Source organism: Quercus suber, unplaced genomic scaffold (genome assembly GCF_002906115.3).
Source record: "Quercus suber isolate HL8 unplaced genomic scaffold, Cork oak 2.0 scaffold_383, whole genome shotgun sequence".
Classification (NCBI taxonomy): Eukaryota; Viridiplantae; Streptophyta; class Magnoliopsida; order Fagales; family Fagaceae; genus Quercus; species Quercus suber.
In genome coordinates, this window is record NW_027069835.1 from 121,359 (window position 1) to 145,705 (window position 24,347).

Genomic DNA, 24,347 nt, shown 5'->3' on the forward strand with positions numbered 1-24,347 from the left:
GGAAAAATTAAAATTTTGAGGGGCTATTGTGGGGGGAAGAGCCCAGCCATACATAATGAGCCTAAAGCCCAATGTGAAGGTTATTGTATGTCCGAAGAGGCTAAAATTGTCGAGGGGTACTTCGCGTGAAAGAAGGATACATGGAGACGAAGAAACTCCGTCCGAAAAGAGCATCAGTGTTCCGAAGAAATCATTATCCTCGGGTGAAAATATTTTAGTTCATGTAAATATCTGGGGAGTTCGAATGAGTTTACTAGTGACTTTCGCAATCTAGAGAAACTTTAGACACACCTGGAGATAAGAGGAACGGAGAAATAGCTAAAAGGAAAAGCTATCATCACCGTATTAAATGCACTGCAACAACTTTTCTGGCCACATTTATGTGGAGAAGACCCTTGAACAATGTAACTTCAGCTACCACCACTCACAAAAAGCTGAGGGAGATACATGACATGACATGCACTCAAGTAGAGAGCTAAATGAAGAATAAGTGGACGATGGGGATGATGGAGGATGATGCTATATAAAGAAGAAGGACTCCTAATAAAAAGGGGGGAAAAGAAAAGGGAAGAAAGAAAAGAAATGAGAGGTCTGACTATAACCCTAAGAATTGTAACCTGTATTCAATTTATCATAAGTTTCTTCGGACTTGAACTTACTTGATTTTTACGTGTATTTTCATGCTGGTTTATACTGGGACGTTGTGATCAACCGTTATAAGCTCCACAGTCAACCTAGCTCTATCATCCACACTCTACAAATTTATTGTTTTTGGGCTTGGGCCACAAATCCTAACCCTACACTAGAAAACAAACAACAAAAGGTGGTTAAAATCTAGTGAGGCAGAAGATCCTCTTCGGTCGAGAGCAGAGAGGATCTCCTAGCGGCTGATGTACGCTGACAACCGCGCACATGGTCCCCTAAGCTTGAGGTAGATGGCACCCCCATCGCTTGGGATGCCTCAGTCAAAAATTACCAGGGAGGGCAGGCGGGTCATATTGCCAAGGCCTTGGAGCAGCCACTTCTCCTGCCCAGAGACATGAAAGCTTACAGGCATTTTAATCACTTTGAGCTCTTCTTATCCCTTAAAAGGGATTTGGCTATGGTAAGTGATTTGACCTACTCCTTTATATAAATATTTAATCACTTCAACTTATCTATTATTATGTTTCACTCGAAACTTTCCTATTCCTATTATGCAGATTACCCAGCAGGTTTACGTGGCCGAGGAATGGGTCAAGGATGGCTGTAACAAGGCCAGGGCAGAGGCCCATTCTCGGTCAGAGGTTAAGAAAACCTTGGGGAGCCTTAAGGAAGATCAGGCAAAGCTGTTTGGACAATTGAAAGAAGTGATTAGGGCTAGGGACAGCACTAATACGGGCTTAAAAACTGTAGAGAGACAAGCCGAAGATCAACGCCAAAAGTTACATTTAACTGAGATTGATTTGGCAATAGAAAGGCAACTGGTGAAAGATCTTCGAGCTGAACTCCAGAAGGCGAAAGATGCGGCCCAGTTAGCCAAAGAGGCAATGGAAGCGGAAAAATCAGCGTCTTATTTGCTCGGCGTGGAAAAAACGCAGATAAGGCTGGCCAAGGAACTTTCAGGGTTTGCCAGGAATACTATGGCGTAACATGGGGCAAGGCCCTTGACGCTGCAGGAATCCCAACAGACTCTGTTCTGAGGCAATCTGGGAGCATATATTATCACCTAGAAATTCGTGAGCTCCCAGATTCTGACCCCTTCCCTCCTTAGCATCTTCCAGAGGCATTAACGTAGCCCATTACAAGCCAAGCTGTTCTTAACCCTACTGAGGCTTTAAAGGGGTCCAACCAGACAATGGATTAGGGTAAGGAGGTTGGGGGAGTTCAAGAGAAGGAGAAAATTCAGGAGAAAGAAGTTGCTTCCAAGGACAAAGCGAAAGATAAACAAGTTGACTCTAAGTCCAAGGTAGCTGCTTCTTCTCAATCATTTCAAGCCACCGATCCCTCAACCCCAAAGACCACAGCCCCAAAGCCCAATAGTTAATGAATGTATTTTTATTTGTTTTTATTTTAGAGAACTGCTATTTAGAACAATGTATTCTCTTTCTCTTATGTTAATGAATGTATTTCTTTTCCTATTTCCTATGTCTTCACTATTGTGGATAGTATTGCTTTGTTGCTACCTTAATTTGAACAGAATCAACAATAACATCCTACTAATGATGCAAATAACTTAGCTAAGTATTGACCTAAACTGGTTCGTATAAGAATTAGTAATAAACTTTGAAAGATAAAGATGCTTTTTACTTTTTTTGATATTTAAGCAAAAAGTTAAGTGCTTTACCTAACCTTTATCAAGGATGCCACTGAGTGTTAATTCAAACCTAGCACTTGATCTGAGGGATCTAATCTTAGGATCCATTTAAAGACTTACAAAAACTGTAATGGAATGTTAACTAACTCATATCATCTAGTCCAAGGACTTCAAGCATGATTGAGTTTAAGTTTAAACACTTAAAAAGATTGTAATGAAGTGTTAACTAACTCATATCATCTAGTCTGAGGACTTCAGGCATGATTGAGTTTAAGTTTAAACACATAAAAGAATTGTAATGGAGTATTAACAAACTCATATCATTTGGTCCGAAGACTTCAAGCATGATTGAGTTTAAGTTTAAACACTTAAAAATAATTATAATGGAGTGTTAACTAACTCATATCATCTGGTCCGAGGACTTCAAGCATGATTGATTTAAGTTTAAACACTCAAAAGAATTGTAATTGAGTGTTAACTAACTCATATCATCTAGTTTGAGGACTTCAGGCATGATTGAGTTTAAGTTTAAACACTTATAAGGATTGTAATGGAGTGTTAACTAACTCATATCATCTGGTCTGAAAACTTCAGACATGATTGAGTTTAAGTTTAAACACTTAAAAGGATTGTAATAGAGTGTTAACTAACTCATATCATCTAGTCCGAGGACTTCAAGAATGATTGAGTTTAAGTTTAAACACTTAAAAGGATTGTAATGGAGTGTTGACTAACTCATATCATCTGGTCCAAAGACTTCAGGTATGATTGAGTTTAAGTTTAAACACTTATAAGGATTGTAATGGAGTATTAACTAACTCATATCATCTGGTCTGAGGACTTCAGGCATGATTGAGTTTAAGTTTAAACACTTAAAAGAATAGTAATGGCAACAGAAAATACAAAAACCTTCATATAATAGATAAGAATATTGATGAAGGGAAACTCATTAATAATAATACCTTTTAAGGTTATTTACATTCCATGGGCGTGATACTACATGATTATCCTAATCTTCTAGAAAATATGCTCCGATGCTAACCCTTGAGCAAATACGATATGGTCCTTCCAACAATCCAGCTTTATGGATTTTCCTTTACTTCTTCTGATGTTTAATAGTTACAGCAAATATATGGTTTCTGTTTTAAATCTGCTTTTATGCTTGGAGTTTTAATATCATAATATATTGTAATGTTCAGTTTCCATTTCAATGGAAAAAGTTATTTTTGCAAAACAATGGATATAGCCTTAACCCTCGAAAATCCCTGCCTTATCAAGTCGCTCAATTTCTGTTTGTACTAATTACCAATCAAAAAGTAAATAAGTGGGCAGAGGTACCAATAGGTTACAAAGAACAGTTAAAGAAAGTTGTAATTGTTACTTGATCTATCAGTACCCTAATAAAAGAGAAGGAACTTATTAGCTTTCCGAATTTACCAAGGTTTCATTTTGTTAGCATGAGAAATTGGGGGGTGCTGAAAATTTTCCCCCTTTTGTGGCAAACTTAAAGTTACTTGCATGATCTATAGAAAATCCTTTATAAAAAAATTGCAAGAAAAGGATTCTAATTCGATGGAAGATTATTCGTTCTTTCACTTACAAAATTCTGATCTTAATCATCTATAAAAAAAAATATTTACCCACGCCTTTGGACTAAAGTAACAATTAATTATCCTAATCTGCAATACCATTTTTTTTAAAATGTAGGTCCTATTTTCATTGTTGATTCTAAAATGGCACAATACTAGAAAAACATTAGAACTTTTTGATTTTTCCTATTAAAAAAAAAAAAAAAAACAAGAAAACCATTAGAAATTAGTGCACTTACAACTCATGAGCCAAGTCATAGCTATGAGAATTAGTAATTGGAAAATATCCCAGTCCATGAAGAAAAGTGCTTCTAAGTGGACTCACTTTCTTAGCCACCTATATCCATCCCTTTTATACAAACAAACTATGGTTCAAGACCTAGTATTTTGTAAAGGATTTTGTGTCCTGCCACTTTCATTATAATCATACTAATGGAATTCTTTGTCTTAATAGTTGCTCCACTTCTTTTCACTCCTTAACAAAAACACCATTATACCAAAGAGCAATAATAACGTGTAACTTCAACCGTTTACTGCTGGGTTATTATTTTCATATGTGTTGTTTTAGCTATGTTTCTTTTGTATCTGTAATTGAGTTTGTGCACACACTTAGATAAGTCTTAGGTTTGGAACTTTGTAACTGAGTTTAGTAGTATATTTTGACGATAATATTTTTTGAAGTGAGTTACATCTTCAATTTTTAAATAGATATTAAAATGGTGATAATCAATTTGAATTTTTTTTGTATGGAAACTGAGCTGTGGGTTTGAATTTGTTTAGTGGAAACTGAGCGAGGTGGAGTTATCGGCTTGCTTTCATCACACAACATTCCATTTTATCTGAGCGAAATTGGTGTGGAGTACGTTGAGGTTAGTTATTCATTATATTGTTCATACTGAATTATGTCTCTTTTTTTCTTTTAATTTTCGTTTTTCTTTTCTTTACATATATGGAGCAGGTTTATAAAATAATTTATATCTATGCTTAGTACAATTGTATCTTATAAATATTTAAATAATTTATATTTCCCCTGTGTATGTTTAATAGTTACAGCAAATATATGGTTGCTGTTTTAAATCTGCTTTTATACTTAAAGTTTTAATATCATAGTATATATATTGTAGTGTTCTGTTCACAAATTTGGATTCTTTTTTCTATTTGTAAGTAATAATTATGGTCTTTCAAAATGTGCAATGGATTTTTTCTTCTTTTCATTTTGTGTTTGTGATGAAGAAATTGTTGTATATATGTGTACAGTTTAATGGGGTGGTAGTATACTGTTTATTGTATTAATTTGTGTATATGGAAACTAAGCTATGGGTTTGAATTTGTTTAGTGGAAACTGAGCGAGGTGGAGTTATCAACTTGCTTTCATCACACAACATTCCTAATTATCTCAATGAAATTGGTGTGGAGTACGTTGAGGTTAGTTATTCATTACATTGTTCATACTAAATTATATGTCTCTTTTGTTCTTTTAATTTTCTTTTTTCTTTTCTTTACATATATGGAGCAGGTTTATAAAATAATTTATATCTATGCTTAGTACAATTGTACCTTATAAATATTTAAATAATTTATATTTCCCCTGTGTATGTTTAATAGTTACCGCAAATATATGGTTGCTATTTTAAATCTGCTTTTATACTTTGAGTTTTAATATCATAGTATATATATTGTAGTGTTCTGTTCACAAATTTGGATTCATTTTTCTATTTGTAAGTAATAATTATGGTCTTTCAAAATGGTGCAATGGATTTTTTCTTCTTTTCATTTTGTGTTTGTGATGAAGAAGTTGTTGTATATATGTGTACAGTTTAATGGGGTGGTAGTATACTGTTTATTGTATTAATTTGTGTATGTGTGTGGTGAGAGTTTTTTTTTTTTTTTTAAGGGAATATGTTTATTTTGGATATTTCCATGGGTGGAAGTAATGATGGTGATGTTTGTAATCAATTCCATCAATTAGTTCACCAAGTGGATTTAACTAGTGGATACAATTGATTTCTCAATCTTAATAATGAAATATGATAGATATCGCTGCATGTATATGATATGGATTAAGTTTTTTTTTCTATCTTCGATCTAAGAAGTAGGTGTCATTTGTCAATCTATTTCTTTTTCATTATTGATAGTAGTGACACGTATTTGATTATAAATCAGATATCAGTAATTGCATGTATTTGTTGCTTATAGACAACTAAGCTTCTACCATTGGTCTAAGAAGCATTTGTCATATGTCAATCTATATTTTCATTATTAATAGCAATGATGTGATGTTCTATTCAATCCTTTGTTTCTTTTTCTTTTCTCTTCTTTATTTATTTATTTCATATGTAAATAATTTATAAGTTTTTTGTACCTATCTGGGTTTTTACATTTCTGGATTTTCCATTGATGTAATTGAGTTAAAGTATTTGTTCATTAGCCAATCTTATCCTATCCATCCCAACTTTGTCAGGTTACTATTTTGTTACCCCATATGATAGATATATATATATATATAAGTAGCACCTTTAAAGTATTTTTTTCATGAAAGTTTTGATTTAATTGGGTTTTGGTTTTGTCAAATAACTCAAGTAATTAAGTATTTTACACTAATGATATCATACCTATAGAGTGCATGTTGATTATCCATGGTAATCATATTATAGATTTTATGATTTCTAAGCAAAAGAAGAGGAAGATGGAATTTTTTTTTTTTTTTTTTTTTTTTTGATGCAAGCTTCCTATCAATTTGAATTGTAATTTATTATGTATAAATATTCTATATGTTGAGGATGCTATGCTAGCTTATCGAAATTGGTATGGGTAGATTTTTTGTAGCCTATGTGACCCAAGTGTTTAAAACTTTTTTCAACACAAATAGAAAATTGTAGTGTGTAGCTTAATATAGTAAAAATTTTAGAAATGCCCTTGAGCACAGTGTTGTTTAATTTTTCAAATTTGAATATTATATTGCTCAACAACATTATTTTTGTCTTCAAACACATGTCTACAAGATACTATGCCCTCTAATCTAGACCTCTCTCTGTCACTGTGATGATTCCATTGAAACTTCAATGTACTTTTTTTCTAATGAATCTCGTGCATTGTAGGAGAGTATAACTTATCGTCAACAAATGGAACAAGAGTTTATATTGATTTGGACATTCCTGAGACTATTGAATTCAAAGATCAGTAAGTGCTTTGTTTTGGATTCACATTTTTAATGTATTTATAGTCTCTACAATACTGTGTCTAATATCTTTATGTAATATAACAGGCTAGTGGAAAATAACCAACCAATAGTACAAATGCCAAAGCAATTCTAACCACAAGTGACAATTCAAGAAGAGATAAACATCAACAGAAGAACCTTAAGTGAAATAACAAAAATTATGTGGGACTCTGATAATGAGGTAAGAAAAAAAAAATACCTTCAATGATAACATTGTGTCCTTAACATTGCTTTATGTACTATAGACTTACTTTTGCAAAATTTAACTATAAAATTATGAATTGATTGATATTAAATTCAATTTCTAGGAAACTATCTTTACCTTTCAAAGAAAGATTATAAACATTGACATAGATAATTCTGGCTGATACTTTATCTCTTGCGAAGTATGTCGTAAAAAGGTAAAGTCAAGAGATAATTTTTTATGGTGTGACAATTGCAACAAAAAGGCATGTTTCCCAATCCCAAGGTACACAAAATGAAAATGTTTACTTTTATATTAAAATAAACAATAGCTAATATGATATTAACACCCTTTCTTTCTTTTTCACATTTTTGCATGTCGTTCAAGAAATTCAATGAATTTGTCTACATATCGATATTGTAAGTCCGTGTCTCCAAATATGGTAGTCATTTCCTTAGCTTTGTCCCGGTATGTCTTTCCCTCCTCTTCCTTCATAACCAACGTTAGTGTCTCAGCTATGGAGTCCTTGGTAAATGACCCATCTTCTTCATTTCTAGGAACCTCAACTCCTACCAGCTTCTCTCCTAAAAACCTTGCAATTGGCCCTTGGTCCGCAAAGAAAGGCAACATGATAAGTGCACGTCCGAATTGTAAAGCCTCTATAACTGAACTCCAACCACAGTGAGTCAAGAATCCCCCAACCGACTCGTGAGCTAATATTCTTCATTGAGGTGCCCAACTCGTCCAAACAACCCCACGACCTTTTGCTCTTTCCTTGAACCCTTCAAGTAGCTGAACCGAGTCCCCACTGGCCGAGTCACTTTGCTTCCTTAGAGCCCAAAAGAATGGCAACCCTGAATGCTCTAGCCCAAGTGCCAACTCGGTGAAATCTTCTTGACTAGGTCGAACTTCACTTCCGAGTGCTATATAAACCACTGACCCTTTCTTTTGCTTGTCTAACCACTCAACAATTGAATACCAAGTGCTATTACCTTCATTGTCACTGCTTTCTTGGGCCGAGGTTGGTAATAAGCCCACAGGAATTACAGGAATGTCATGAAGCTCTCCAAGGAGCTTCACCCATTCATTTTCGATCTCCATGCAGGTTTTGACAACCAAGGCTCACTACAAAAAAGGGTAGCTAAAGCCGCATTTTTTTAGCCGCGTTTACAAAAAACGCGGCTATAGCTAACCTATAGCCGCGTTTCTCAGAAACACGGCTAAAGCCTCTAGCTATAGCTGTGTTTTTTCAAAAACGCGGCTATAGCTAACCTATAGCTGCGTTTTTCAAACACTACTATAAGCCCAGTAGAATAAAATTTTTTTAGGGGGACCTATAGCTGCGTTTTTTAAAAACGCAGCTATAGCTGACCTTAAGCCGTGTTTTTAAACGCAGATATAATTTTTTAAAGAAAGTCCGGTTAAATAAAGATCTTTTAATGGTGACCTATAGCCGCGTTTTTGAAAAACGCGGCTATAGCTCCAGCCATAATGGTGGGCCTATAGCGGCATTTTACAGCCGCGTTTTTTAAAACGTCACTATATGTAACAACAACAACAAAAATTAAAAAATTAAAAATAAAAATATTTTCCTTCAACTTCCCACGTACCCTCCCCTTTCCCACCTACATCTCCACCTACCCCCACTTTTTTCTTTTCTTTCTTATCTCTTTCTTTCTTTTTTTCTTTCTTCATTCTTCCCTTACTCTTCTTCTACCGTAGCTCTTCAGATTCTTTTTTTTCTTTTTTCTTTTTTTCTGCCTTCCTTCCTCATAGCTGGGTAACCCTTTTTTTTTTTTTCCTTTTTCTTTCTTTGTTCTTCACATCTATGTAACCCTTTTTTTTTTTCCTTTTTCTTTCTTCCTTCCTCACATCTGGGTAACTCTATTTTTCTTTTTCTTTTTCTTTTTCTGCCTTCTTCTTATCTTGTTAACTCTTTTTTTTGTTTTCTTTGTTTCTTTGGAGCTGCTACTACTTTTTTTTTCTTCATCTCAAGCACACTGATTTGTCAACAGATCTAGTTTTTTTTTTGTTAGTTTATGAATAGTTAGTAAGAAAATGGAGGAGATGCTGAAAATTTTGAATGAAGTGGATATTCTAGCAATATTTGATTTTGAATTTTTTGGATCTGTGCTTAAATTTGTGCTACTGTGTTGCTAATATTGTGATTATGTTTAAATGGGTATGTGTTCTTAAATTTTGGGGCACGTTGTGTATGATTTTGAATTTTTTGGGTGTGTTTGTATTGTGAGTATATTGTATTTGATTTTGAATTTTCTGGGTGCTTTTGTATTGTGAGTATGTTGAATTTGATTTTGAATTTTTTCAGTTTGTGTTTAATTTTGAATTTTTTGGATTTGAGTTTAATTTTGAATTTTTTTCATTCGAATTTCGAATTTTAAATTTTCTGGAAAAAAAAAACCCAAAATATTTTTTTTTGTTTTCTGGAAAAAAAAAACCCAAAAATATTTTTTTGTTATTAAAAAACCTATAGTCGCGTTTTTAAAAACGCGGCTATAGGTCCGAACCCTTTCCCACGATTATAAACTCAGCTGCAATCTGGGATATAGCCGCGTTTTATAAAAACGCGGCTATAGGCCAGAATCCTGTTGCTACGGTATAGGAAATGCGGCTCTAATCCTATAGCCGCGTTTTTGTGGTCAATAGCCGCGTTTTTGAAACACGGCTATAGAGCCCTTTTTTTGTAATGAAATTTCTTTAGTGCCTGAGACCGTGGTCATTAAACGAAACGAGTCAGAAACACCGGAACAATTTTCTTCAAATAAGACTTCGAAGATTTTCTTCGCCTCAAACAGCCGAAACACTATTTTGGTTGGGAAAGAAACCCATTTGGGAGGGACAAGTAAGTGCTGGAGCTCCATCGGTGGATCATGAGTGCCTTGATTTACTGGTCTGAATAAACATAATGTTGATGCCTTGAAAATTCTGAAGAAGACCCGGGAGATGCCTAGCTTAGTAGCGATTGGTGGTAACCAGTGAGGGGCAAAGTCATGAATAATCCAATCAGGAGCTGAAGACTCTAAAAAGTGAGACAAAGGCTCGTCGAGACTATCGTAGGCTAGCTTAAGGTAGGGGACTATGTGGTGTGGTACGTCCATGGTAGCCATTGCGTTTTCTGGCAAGTTCTCTACACGAGGTAAGGGAAGTTTCACTAAAGTTATCAAGGGGGTTAAATGTGGAGGTATACTTGGGAGGCGATCGATGTTTCTTGGTGTGGATATGAATGAAATACAATGACCCTTTTGAGCAATGAGCTTGCCGAGCTCTAAAAATGGGATTATGTGACTAAAGGCTAACCATGGAAACATGGCTATGTGAAGTTTCTTACGCTTAGCCATAAAGTTGATGGGATTGGTAGTGGTCTTCTGACTTCTCAGTTTTTCTCACTTTTGATGCTCTGCTAAGATAGAAAAAACTAGAACAAAAATGGCATAATCGTCCCACACTCAGTGGGGTTGGTTTTATGACTTTTTCGATGGCATAATTATTGCTGTTGGAGGGCGAAAGAATGATTTGCCCTGATTTCGGGCTTTTGTGGGCATTATTGCCTACTAAGGCAAATACACAGGTGGTTGTCGGCAATATCGAATGGAACATTGTTCTAGAAATGCTTCGTGTACATAGATAGGCCTTGTTGGACAATAATCACGTAGTGCGTGTTGGGGGAGAAAGTATATGATGTTTCAGGAACTCCACATCAGCACCTAGTTGGTGTTTCTAAATCCATTAAAAATGTGACATCTGTCTAAAAGAAACAAATCAGCATACCACACCTTATACACTTGAAAAGGCAAATATACCCCTGAAAAATTTCAGACCCCGCCTTTTACACCCTTTTCCCCTTCTTCAACAAAATCAAAACTCTCTCTCCATTTCTACTTTCTCTCACGGCACCACCATCTTCACTCTCTATTTCTCTCAACTCCAAAGCTCCACAGCCACTACCTAGCATCGCCGCTGGAAAAAATTTCAAAGACTCGCCCTCTCTTGCTTTTCCCCTTTTCGCAAAATCAAAAAAATTTCATCTCTTTCTCTCTTCGTTTCTCTCGGCACCACCAGAGCACACCAACACCTCCATGACTCCATTTCTCTCTCTCAACTCCAAACCTTGACAGTCACTACTTAGCATCGTCGTTGGAGACCGACCTTTGTCTTGTTAGAAAAATGCCCAAAACTGTCTCTCTTTCTCGTTGTTTCCAACCACCAATGCTAGAAATTTTCTCGCCGCTTCTAACACCTGAATTTGCAAAGAGAACCAGTACAATCAAGTTCTTCTTTGAGGACCTAGTTCACTTCTCAAGGACAAGGGTCAAAAGCACGATTCCCATCCGAGCTCTCGACCCTCAAAGAGATGAAGAAATAGAGAAACCAAACATCATTGACAAAACCGGTGCTTTCACATCACAGGTCACTCTCTTTCTCTTGTATAATTTTCCCATACATGTCAAATTTACCATTTTTCTTTTGTTGGTAACTTTATATTTTGCCAAAATGTCTTTTTTTGCATAGTCCTTAATTTTATTAATTTTTTTGTGTGAATTTTAAGAATAATTCTTGCATAATATTATGCTACTTATAATGGGTTTGTGACATATTTCTTCAAATTTGAGGTTAATTAGAATGATATGTGTTAAGGTCACCATGTTTGTTCGGGTACATTGTAGCTAATGATTTGGATATCAAGAAATGCTTGTATTCCATAGTCAGTTCTACAATTTTTGTTAGCAAATTCCTGAATTAGAGAAGATATGAACTTTAGGTACATCTTGTAAGAGATGCATGTCTTTTGAGTTTGAGTCCAGTTAAAGAGCATGTGTAGACATAAAATGTGGCCCAACTTGTGATACATTTAGCTTTTATTTGGATATCTATCTTGCTTTTGTTAGGATTATTGATGAGAATTAGCTATAACCTGTTCTACATTGTCCAAAAGTTTTTTTTTAAACTCTCGTTATCTATGTTTATTGCTTCCTCACTTGGATGATGGGATAAGTACTAATCTGATGGAATTGCTGAATACAGTAGTAAGTACTTTTTTCCCCCAATCAAGTTCAACTTCACCGATCATGTCCCTTGTCTTAACTGGTGTTGATAAATTTTCTTCATCATCCACAGTCCACACGAATGAGTTATGCCTTAAAGTTGTAAATTATTTGGTCAGGCTGCTTTGAAATTAGGGAAAAGTGAATTCCAAAAGGTGGGTGAAAGAAAGCAATATCTCTTACTGGAGAATGGGGTAGCTATATATGGTTTGCTTATAGAATCACAATGTTTCATATATCATCCAAAAGCCTAAATGCATAATTTTCCTTGATCAAGTCTCTTTTACAAACTAATAACACCTCAAGTCTTTCATTGGTTAGCTATAACAAGAGGATTGGAATTTTAAGTTCAATGGAGGAGCTAGGAAAACCAACAATTTGTTTGCGAGCATGCTTTTGCGATTCATCCATGTTTAAGAACGCAACAGAAGAAAGATAATTATGTTTTGATCCTGTGTGACCTTTTGCAAACTATGGTGATAGTTGCTAATTATACTCTTAAAAAATTTAATATTGATTAGGAAAACTGAAACAGTTTCAGAAACATAGCCACATAAAGGAGGGTATACATGATTAAGGTAGTTACAACAGGTTGAGGATCCCAAAACAAGTAAATTCGAATATGCAGTCTTTGGATGTTTTTACACAATATAACCTTGTGGGTAGCTAAAATTTCACTCATATGCATGACCAACTTCTATATCTATTTGAAAGGAAGATCCAATGTAGGACAGAGTGAGGCAGTAAGCACAAAGAGTGACCTGACCATACTTCAAAAATTTTTTTTTTTTTTTACTTTTAATTCCTTACCAAATTTGCTAAATAATTATACTTTCTTATTTATTATTTTGCTATTTTTCTAGTTCTTAGCACATTGCTTGCTTTGTCTTTTTCTTTGTACTTTTTAATCATAATTGCAGTGGAGTTTTATTTACCTATCCAAAATATATATATATATATATATGGTATATGTATGTATGGTTATACTAATTATTAAATTTTTGTTTCTTGTTGGATTATTGTAGGGGGTTGTCAACTATGTAAGATTTTTCATTAAAGCGATGAAGATATCAAATATGAAGCAGTGGGATAAATTGAAGCTTTGAAGTATCAATCAATGATGGATAAATACAAAATAATTGTGAAGCAGCTAAAGTAGGCATCAATAGGATCTTGGCTATTTTTTGTAGTTTGTTTTGGTGTGTTTATGTATGCTGGCAAAACAAAAGCAGCCTAAATGTTGTTACATTAATGTAACTTTTTGAATATTGATGCCAATAATAGTGATGTATCATAAAATTTATCTTTATGTTAGCTTTTGGTTCAATGAAAATTTATCTTTATGTTAGCTTTTGGTTCAATGAAAATTTACCTTTTTGTTAACTTTGATAAACATTGGGTACCAAAGACAAATAACACCATTGATTAAGGAAGTTGCATTTTATATGATATAAATTATAGGTATTACAACAAACAGCAACACATTATATATAATTTAAATTTCAGAATTGTGTCCTGGGAAAAAATCTTGCTCAAGCTTTGATAGAATAAGTATTTCAATTTACAATAACATATTTTCAAGTTTGACAAAATAGGTATTCCCATAAGAGTTTCCATGCTATTGATGTAGCAACGTAGTCATGTTATTCATTTATATCACACAAATATGCAATCTATAAAAATGCGGCTTTATTTAGAATAAATAGGTGAGAATTATCACCTAAAGTTGCAGAATTACATTAAGGACCAAAAAAAAAAAATTTTCCAGAATTATTTGCAAGTACATACTTTATATCACCTAAAGCTCCAAAATTATCACCACCAAATGTACGTGGATTATATAAAACAGATTATTGTTAATGCCTAGTTATATGTTCTCAAATCCTCCAAAGTTTGTTCTTCTTCTTGGCCTGCATCCTTTGAATTTGAATCTTCAGCACTTACAGTAGCTATTGAATCTCCAGCACTTGTAGCAGCAACCCTTGCTTCTCCAGCCCTTGTAGTAGTTTCAGTTACAAAAACAGCACTTGTAGTAGGAGTGGTGTCAACAACCTTCACACACAAAATGAACTTGCCATGTTTCTAAAAGTCTTCTTGTAAACACACCCTTGGAAAAATAAAAATAAAAACAAATCCCATTCTCCCCGCTTGCAAGAAATCTAAATAAAAAATAAATAAATAAAAGGAGTCCACACCTGTCGTTCACAACATTATCAAAAAAACAAAAAAAAAAACAAAAAATATGTCTAGCACCAAAATATTGCCTTAACTGGAACAATATAGCACCTGCACCCACTAGTCCTCAACCATAAACACATACACACTCAAGTGGGCTTTATACCAATTATCAAAATATCCTAATTTTCCATAATAACTCAACAAAGACTTAAACTAAGAAAATGACAAAAAGATAGATTGAATACCTCAGAGGAGACTCTTAGGAAGAAACTATTTATTAAAATCAATTCCTACAGCAAAAACAATGGAACAAAACCATCACATCCATCCCTGCACCATGAAAAAAAAATTATTACAAGGAATGAAACAAATTGTGAAAATTCCAACTATGAAAAAGCAAATAATGCAGGACACTGCACCAGTTGTGTGAGCTTATTACTAAGGTCAGATTAGGTATATTTCCTAGCTAGAAGTAATTGAATTAATTGATAATAATTTCTAATATAAGAATTATGAATTCTTGAAGCACAGATTTGTATTGTTAGTGAAATGTGAGTGTGTGTGTGTGTGGATAGATAGATAGTGAAATGTACATACAAAATTGGTATGGATAGATACTAATCACAAATGGTTTTCACTAATCCAGAAACAACTTAAACTTAGCTAATCCGAAATTGCAAGTCTCCCATACTTTGGCTATTCTAGTTCCTATGTTTATAAATCCCACATAAATACATAATCTAATCAACATTCTTTGGGTTTTTTTCATAAGTGCTTCAACTTGAAATACTACTAGTAATTGCGTTGTAATATATAAATGCATCATCTCACTGAAGCATTTTATCGAACAATACAAGTTTCCTTTCTACATATGAATGTATATGTCAATTTATAAAAATAAAAAATAATACAAAGCAAAACACATGTAAATAGAAAATTTCAAAAAATAAATTCATAAAGAGAGAAGAAAACCTTCTTGCAAATTCAGGTGTTAGAAGCAGCGAGAAACCTTCTGGCGTCGGTGGTTGTAAACAACGAGAAAGAGAGACCATTTTGGGCGTTTTTCTAACGAAACAAAGGTCGGTCTCCAGCGACAATGCTAGGCAGCGGCTGTCAAGGTTTGGAGTTGAGAGAGAGAAGATGGAGTCATGGAGGTGCTGATGTGCTCTGGTGGTGCCGAGAGAAATGGAGAGAGAAAGAGATGAAAATTTTTTGATTTTGCAAAAAGGGGAAAAGCAAGAGAAGGCAAGTCTTTGAAAAAAATTTCAGCAGCGATGCTAGGCAGTGGTTGTGGAGCTTTGGAGTTGAGAGAAAGAGAGTGAAGATGGTGGTGCGGTGAGAGAAATCAGAAATGGAGAGAGTTTTGATTTTGCTGAAAAGGGGAAAAGGGTGTTAAAGGCGGGGGTTTGAAATTTTTCAGGAGTATATTTGTCTTTTCAAGTGTTTAAGGTGTGATATGCTGATTTATTTCTTTTAGACAGATGTCACATTATTATTGGAAGAAACACCAACTAGGTGCTGATGTGGAGTTCCAGAAACATCATATACTTTCTCGTGTTGGGGGTGGGGGAAATAAATAAAAAAATCGTCATTCAAGATTAAGGAATATGTTAAGATTAAAAATAAATTAATGCATAATAATAAAATTAGTATCTATTCAGTGTCAATAAAATATAGACAACAGATGAATTCATTCATGTATCAAATAGTTTGGTATTTCTTTAACATGGTGAAAATCAGATTTAATTGATTTTGTATTAACTTCCATGGCAACTGCCCTTCGATAATAGTAACTTCAAACAGTCAACAGATCACAACCCAGACGACATGCATGGCCCTTTCTTATAGTCCACCACAAGGCTTCTTTAAGGTATGGGACCCGATGCATGGTAAGGATTGTCGGTGGAGGAAGTTTAGGTAGGCATAAATGCATAACAATTAACGAACATCACAAAATTTATTCAACGAGCCAGACCTGGAGGAACTTTAGGTAGGCAATCAATATTTCAAGGAGGGTTATTAATTTGTTGCTTTTTATCACAGCTTCATTTTGGATAATTTAACTTTTAACTTTTTGAAAATAAGTTGGTTTTAAACTGTGTCGCACATTATGCAAATAAACTATAGAAAATAAGTTGTTCTCAACAGCTATAGCATGAGAAAATGACGATGCGAAGCATATTAACATCGGGCATGTATCAGCTAGTTTTGATCTCTATTGTTGGTAGTTTAAAGGTCTTTCTGAACAACACTAGCTAATAGCTATTTCTCACAAAGGTACCTTCTGTTCTCGCCATTACTTGCAAGGTCAAATTGAGATCTTTTTGTAAATAGAAATAGCCTTTATGATGAGAGGCTCTTGTTTTACTAGAATGACTGCGACCGCCTAAATAATTCATGCACATGGATGATGGAACATGGACATGGATGATGGAACATAGACAAGCCCATCGCCCTATCAAAGTGAATAGTACAGCAAAGTTATGAGAAGTTGAGGGGGCATACGATAAAGGTACCATATCACTTGTAATTAAACATTAAGAATTAAAGTAATGGAACCCACCATTAACGTGAGAAAAAATAACATATTCATTCAATTACACGTAACGTTATATGCTCTCCCAGTAGAAAAGACGCGCAATAGAGAAAAATGCCATTATGTGGTTGAGAAAGTTTTTAGACGGATGCTTAGCAGGGTTGGCGAGAAAGACATGGAGGATCAAGCCAGGCATCTCTTTGATGTTCTGTTTTATTTCTGGCGTCACTGGCATGCCTCAAGACTCCAGTGCACCACCATCCGAGATGATGTTCTGTATTAACAACCAGGTAACTTGGGCCATACACCCCCAGGCCCCAGCCAACACTGATGATATGGGCCCTATGGCGGAATCCTAGTTCTAAAACACAATCTATGCATCACTAGTTAGGGAAAATTTTGTCAAAGTAGGAAGCAAAAAAAGTGTTTCTTCAACACACCCATCTATCCCTTGCCTTTTGCTTTTGCATCCACATTGCACGCACATTAGCAACAAAAAGGGGATGACTCCAGCAGAAGTACAATGTGTGGATTCAAATTAAGATACAAAACAACATTCAACGAAATTTTAATTTAACAAGATCCATTCCTATAATCAAACTATACATAAATTACGCACAGGTTATGTTAGAAAATAGAGGTCGGGTCTTGGTTTCATGGTAAGTGCCACGCACCCAAAGCAACATGTCATGGGTTCAAGTAAGGCTATCTCATAATCACTTCTCTCAAACCCCATAGAAGTGGGAATTCTGACTCTCTGAGCACTGAATGCGCTACCCTTTATGTTAGAAAATATGCAAAAGGCGGTGCCATTTAGTACAAAAAAAAAAGAGAGCTGTGTATTGCAGAAGTACCAAGGTCAATATCACCCAAACGTGCAATGAATGATCAAAATACTAGCAAAGCTATTTACTTGAGGGGGACATCAACCTATTTTCATCAGCATCATGCTTTGATGTAGCATCCCCACCCATCAATTCCTGAAAGCCCTCAACCTTCACTGGTGGAGCTCTAACAATGCCCATGCTCCTGCAGGCACACAGGGAATTCACAAAAATGCAGTCAGGAATTTCTTATACTAACAACCATTGGTGGAAAGCATTCTTCTTTGGGGTTTTTCTTACTGTGTCTGGACTTGGGGAATTTGAAGCGAAGTCATCTGTCTAAATTGAGTGCCAGTTTGAGGATGGAGATTTGACATTGCAGCAATTTGTTGTGCCCGTAACTGCATCTGGGGATGATGTCTAGCATTGATAGTGTTGAAGGAATTACCATCCATTGGTAATTCAGATGGGTTTTCAATCTTGACTTGTACCATTGGTCTGTCCTTCTCCACATCCATAACAGGGCGAGGAGTGGATGGTTGGCGTCTTCGGATTCTATCCAACTGCTGCTGCTGCGGCTGCTGCTGAAAAGTCAAATTTTGGGGATGAACAATTGGCTGCATCTGCGGATGTATTTGTCTAGGCATCTGTACGTTCACCAAAAATTATAATGAAAACAGCATGCTAATAATGCCACACTAGATCCTTAACAAATGGAAATATATATATATATATATATAACCATACAAGTCAACATCGAAAATCTACCAACACCTAAAACTTGAAAATTTACGGGAAATTTTAGAAAAATGGAATCCAGCTTGCCAAACTTAGTCCACACTAAAAGCTTGCGCTAAGAAAATAAACAATGACAATGGGTGCAAAAATGTTCATAAAAAACACCATTCTTTGAACAATCATCTGAGGTATGGAAAAAGCGGGGTGGCAGTTTGTTAAAAGTTAGATACCATAACTTGATATATAGGAAAAGATCCAACTACAAATTAGAACCTGCTAGCTGAATTTGCAATTCTCTAAACAATTCGTCACACTATACAAGGAACCGAGGCAATAGGCAATTAAAATTCAGAGAACCAAGTGTCAATGCACATACCTGCTGGGCTATTCGAAGGGAATTATGCTGCAGTGACTGCAGCTGCGACTGGATTCCCTGAAGTTGCTGAGTTTGCTGTACCAAATTCTTGGAGCCATCCTTTACATGCTCCGCTAAAGGACCCAAATTACTTGTGAGAAAAGAGAAATATGTGAGATTAAATTACCATTTATCTTACGAATGTAGAAGACAAGCACGCTCAAATTTGAAACAATTTATACCTAAAAGAAGTGAGTGACTAAGTTTGAAGAGCAAAACCAATTTCTTTATATTTTGACCCTTGCAGACTTGTTACCTAGATCTTTTCACAAATTATGCCATATGGCATAATAGAGATTTTTGTGGACATTGATTTGCCCTGGAGCCTGTTTAACATATAGGCTATTCAATAAAATATTGAACCATTTAAAGCATATTGTTTGGTCTAATCAAGCCTTCACAAAATTATGCAATCAGTTATGGTCACTAGATCAGACCTGCTAAAAACATGTCATCTCTTGGCCATTAAATGGGCTGTAATGGTATAAAGTTGCTGCAAAGGTGGGTTCCAGCAGGGTATGCTTGAACTAAATTGCAAGTGGAAGGGCAGGTACTTGCACTCCAAATTAGATGGGCTTTAATGGTAGTTAGTAGTTACACACACTCAGTAGGACTTGAATCCATGATGTCAATCCCCATCCCATTATTATGGGAGGAAGAAGTGCCAGTTGAGCCATATTTACTCTTTTCAGGAAGCACTAATCAATCAGCAAGATTATGAGAGAATGATTATATGCAGGGAGAGAGAGATTACTTTCAAAGCCACAAATAAATTACAGGGAAACTTTTTGGCCCTTACACAGTTCTTTAGTTTCACTTTGCATTTAAAATATATAAATTTAGAGAGAGAGAGAGAGAGAGAGAGAGAGCTATCATATATAAGCAAGAAAATTTTTTATTGTATTACCAGTCAAAGACAAGACACAAAATAAAAAATGAGAACATCTTTCCCAATTGAAGTGAGAACATGCTTATTCCAAACAGAATTCAAGATCAATTAGTCACACAACTAAAAGTTGACCATGTATATATTTTGTGTGGGGATATGCATGCACACAGACACAAAATAAAATTACAAATTCAGTGTTCCTATCTCTCTGCAAAACTGAAGGGGAATAAAAACCAACATGAAAGTTAAATACAATTTATGTTCTGAAAGCATAATGTAAAAGAGATTTCATAGTTACCTATATCCCAATGTTTTAAGGAACATCTTAAGTAGTTCGGTAGCTGAACACTGCTTTCTGTAACTATCAGCCAGAACTTTCAATATCCGGCCTAATTTACATACATGACAGCTTAGTAATTGAGAGAAGACTTCCACTGGAACTTCTGTGGCACCATCAAACCCCGAACTTATCAACATGCGCGCAATTACCTGTCGAGACAGCTGTGACGCTTGCTCTGGACCAAGATGTTTCCTCTTTCCTTCAGACCCAATTTTTCCACGATGTAAGTTTCCACCATGTTCCATGCTAAGGTACTCAGGCCTGATACCAAGCCTCTCAATCATCACAGGACTCCTGATCATTACTTGAGGCAAGTTATCAAGAACTCCATGGAACTCCACTTTCTGGTTTTCTTCCACTCTATCCATAAGGGGGAGTGCACTATCAGGTACACAGTTCAATGTAAACATTGTCTCTGGCAAAAAAGGTGCATCATCTTCAATGGAATTTTTACCATTTAAAACAGAATTTGGATGCATGTTTGATGCATTTTCCAACATGGAATTACCATAGCCCATGTAGCGATCCTCCTTGAATGCCACACGTCTTTTTTTCTGCTTCTCAAGAAGTCTTAGATAAGAAGACATATCTTCAGGTGTACGTTTGTCCGATTCATGGTCCCCAGATGACAACCTATAGGGTTTGCTAACTCTATACTTCTCAATAAACTGATTATACCATGTTTCAGACAGTTCTTCATTCCTGAATCTCTGGGATACATTATCAATCTCAGACTCACCATATCTTGATCCGACACTAAAACCTGCCCTTGATTGAATCTGCACAGTGGAATCCATAATGTTGATCAACCTAATGCATATTATTCGGAAGGAGAAATAACCAACTAAAAAAAGAGGCATAGTACCATCTAGCCAAACTATCTTGAGCCATCAAAAATCCAAAAGATATGATAGTTTAATGGTGCGGAAAGCGGAATGAAATATTTATTTTTATTTAATTTTACAAGTCAATTGTTTTTTTTTTCTTTAAAAAATTGTATTTTATTTTGGGCCTTGGTATTTAAATCGGCTTATTAGTATTTTTAATTTAATTTCCTAGAGTAAATGGTATTTTTTGGTAGGTCGAGTAAATGGAATTTTTGTCATTCAATAATTGGGATTTCCCAAGTCATTTAGAATTTTAGATTCCCTCAGTCAATTAGAATTAGATTTTCCCATATAAGTTAGAATTAGAGCTTAATATATGAGCAAAGTATTGTACTCCTATGGAGACAGGTTATTTTGATGAAGAATTAATTTTCTCTTGAAATCCCAATACTATGGTGCTGATTCTAATCAACAAAATCATGGTCAAATATCATTTCCTATCCCCAGGCTTGATAATATGTTGGATATCATGGTCGGAGCCTCAGTATCCCACTGATTTCATTGAGAGATTTCTTAGAGTGGGACATTCAAGTAGGAAGCCACAGGTCATTTTGGATGTGATAAGACAGTAAAGGAAGTGCCAATTTTACTGTCCAGGCCTAAAGAAACATGTTGCTAGGATCATTACTCATTAGTCCATGTCATACATGTCAGTTGGTCAAAAATAGGAAGCAGAACACTGGCCTTTACACACCACTTTTGATACCTGAGGTCTTGACCACCCTTCAAAAGATGTTACTATGGATTTTGTACTTGACTAAATTCTTGTGGTAGTGAATAGATTCTCCAAAATGGCACATTTATTGCATGTTTCAAAACCTCTGATGCCTCTAAGGTTGACAAGCTTTATTTAGACAATCATCAAATTATATGGCATTCTCATAAACATAATGTCTGATAGGGAAGTTAGTTCTTATGTTCATGAGTTAGTTCTGGAAACCCCTTTGACACATTTTAGGCACAAAGCTAAAATTTTCTGTGGCATACCATCCCCAAGTAGATGGTCAGACCAAAGTAGTTAGTAGTTGCCATCGTAACCTATTAAGATGTCTTGTGGGTGAGCATGCTAGGAATTGGGACTCCATTCTCCCCACAGCAAAGTTTACTTATCATTCTATCAATAGGTCCATAGGCATTCGTTCGTTTGAAGTTGTGTTGGGGAATCCATTAGATCTAGTCCCATGCCACTTATTGCATAGGTTTATGTCATGGTTCGTATTAAGCCCAAGCAGTTTCCTTCGGGAACAGTTAGGTAACTACAAGCTCACAATGTCAAACCATTCAAGGTGCTAAAACAAATTGGTCCGAATGCATATGTCAATGATATCCCACCTGACTATGGTATTAGCTCAACTTTTAATATCAATATTTCATTTATTACAAAGGTCCAAAAGTCATACCAAATGACCCATTTGAGGAACCTTCTCTTGACCCAATAACCAATCCTATCCTTCATCCCATCCCACTAAACCTTCAACCAACACTCAGAATCTATAGATGCTATTTTGGATGAGGAAATAGTTTTCACTAGGAAAGAAGTTGTTCCATGCTTTTTGGTTTGATGACAAGGACAATAGAATCAAACTAAGCATGGATCACCAACAAGGATCTACAACAGCTTGAAGCACTACTGAAGCCACCTAGATGCACCACCAAATAATAGATATCGACCTTAGATCACGTGTGTTTACAGTAGTCCGAAGAGGCATAGTGCTCACCCAGTGACCTTGTGGCTACATGGTGGAGGCTTTCTTGACACTAATTGACTCACTACACGTCCACCTACAGCTTAACTCGACAAGGTCAAGTCCCTCCCACCCTAGGAGAGTCGGTGCAGACACCATTTATTTCATAGCTTTATCGCTTCAGATTTTATCATTTTAGATACCATATTTCATTCAGAAATTTGAAATTGGGTTTTTATTAAAACTAAGGATTTCTTGAGATGTAATTGTGACTTAATTATCTGATGAGCGATTTCCAAAGCACTCTTAGGTGAAGAAGGCTAAGGTCTTTTTTGTTTCTTCCTTTTATTTCTTATTTTTGGAAATACATTCTGCATTGAGTGAACAATGACTTAACAAAAAAAGCAAATATGAAAGAAGTTAATTTCCTGAATCCTAACTCTCCTTTCCATTTACACATACAACATTAAATCACATAAATCTGCTCTCCCATGCCATAATCTTAATAGAACAGTTATATGATTAGTAAACCAAAATACTTAAATCTTAGTACAAATTTAGCTTCGCAATACAGTTGAAATTAGGGGAACGAACGAGTGAACTAACCTTGGACGACGCCGTATTGGACGAAACACCAACATCTTGGGCTGCACTCTCCAGCGTGAAGTACACGTCATCACCGTGCAATTGCAAATCTGCAAAATCAAACGGCGTCAATCACAAACCATTGATTTCCATTAAGGAATAGTAAGAGGTGGAAATTGAAGCAGGAACTCACAAGTTGGATTGAGCTTGGAAACAGAGAGAGAAGAAGAAGAAGAGGGATTGGAGCGGAGGAAAAGAGAGACGCTAGCTTTGTCGAAGAGGAGAGCTCGAACGCGGAGTTGGAGGAGGATCTGAGGCCTGGATTTGGAGTCGTCGACGCGCATGAAGGAATCCCATAAGGATGGGGACTCGAGGAAGTGGAGGAAGATGGCGTAGTTGGACTCGCCCAGCCACGTCCGCCATACTCCAACGCTCTCGAGCTTTCTGGCCAGCTCGTAGCCGCGACCGTCGTCGCCCAGTAGAGCCATCCGATCACTGCTCTCTCTACTCTGCCAATACTGGATTTTGACCTACCCTGCCCCAGCCCACCCTGCCCCGAGTTTTAAATTTTTCATATCTTAAAATACTATTATTTAAACAACATATTAATATTAACTTAATTTACTTTATTTAATATAGTTTTTTACCTTTATTTTGTTATGTGTTTTACTATAAGTTTTTTTTTTTATAATTATCTTGTTAAACGCTAGGATATATTATTCAATTTTAAAAAAAAAAACTTAATTTGAAGAATGATTATATTGAGATCTCTTCACCCAAATGTCATAAATCCCAAGGGCTCTCCAATGAGGTATCTTTACAACCCTCTTAATACGACCTTCAAGCCTTACTCAATCCACCTCTCCCATCAACAATCTATTGATTCTTAGGTCTTGGTCAAGTCAATTTATATTTAGA

At 35.6% G+C, this 24,347-nt stretch overlaps 2 protein-coding genes and 1 pseudogene across 2 annotated transcripts; all 3 read right to left on the reverse strand.

Annotated features, from left to right (window-relative positions):
* LOC112018144 (putative UDP-rhamnose:rhamnosyltransferase 1) overlaps window positions 1-8,406 on the reverse strand; it is a 53,869-nt pseudogene extending 45,463 nt beyond the window's left edge.
* Window positions 8,407-9,934: 1,528 nt separating this feature from the next.
* LOC136061052 (putative UDP-rhamnose:rhamnosyltransferase 1) lies at window positions 9,935-10,661 on the reverse strand. Its single transcript, XM_065760826.1, has one exon. It carries the CDS (start codon window positions 10,646-10,648, stop codon window positions 9,950-9,952), a length of 699 nt encoding a protein of 232 aa, XP_065616898.1. The 5' UTR covers window positions 10,649-10,661; the 3' UTR covers window positions 9,935-9,949.
* Window positions 10,662-17,604: 6,943 nt separating this feature from the next.
* On the reverse strand, window positions 17,605-23,980 carry LOC136062121 (uncharacterized). Its single transcript, XM_065760822.1, has 6 exons — window positions 23,623-23,980; window positions 23,451-23,539; window positions 20,231-21,051; window positions 19,005-19,134; window positions 18,191-18,537; window positions 17,605-18,095 (listed from the first exon to the last, which is right to left on the reverse strand). The coding sequence occupies exons 1-6, from the start codon at window positions 23,915-23,917 to the stop codon at window positions 17,972-17,974; spliced, it is 1,806 nt and encodes a 601-aa protein (XP_065616894.1). The 5' UTR covers window positions 23,918-23,980; the 3' UTR covers window positions 17,605-17,971.
* Window positions 23,981-24,347: the final 367 nt, after the last annotated feature.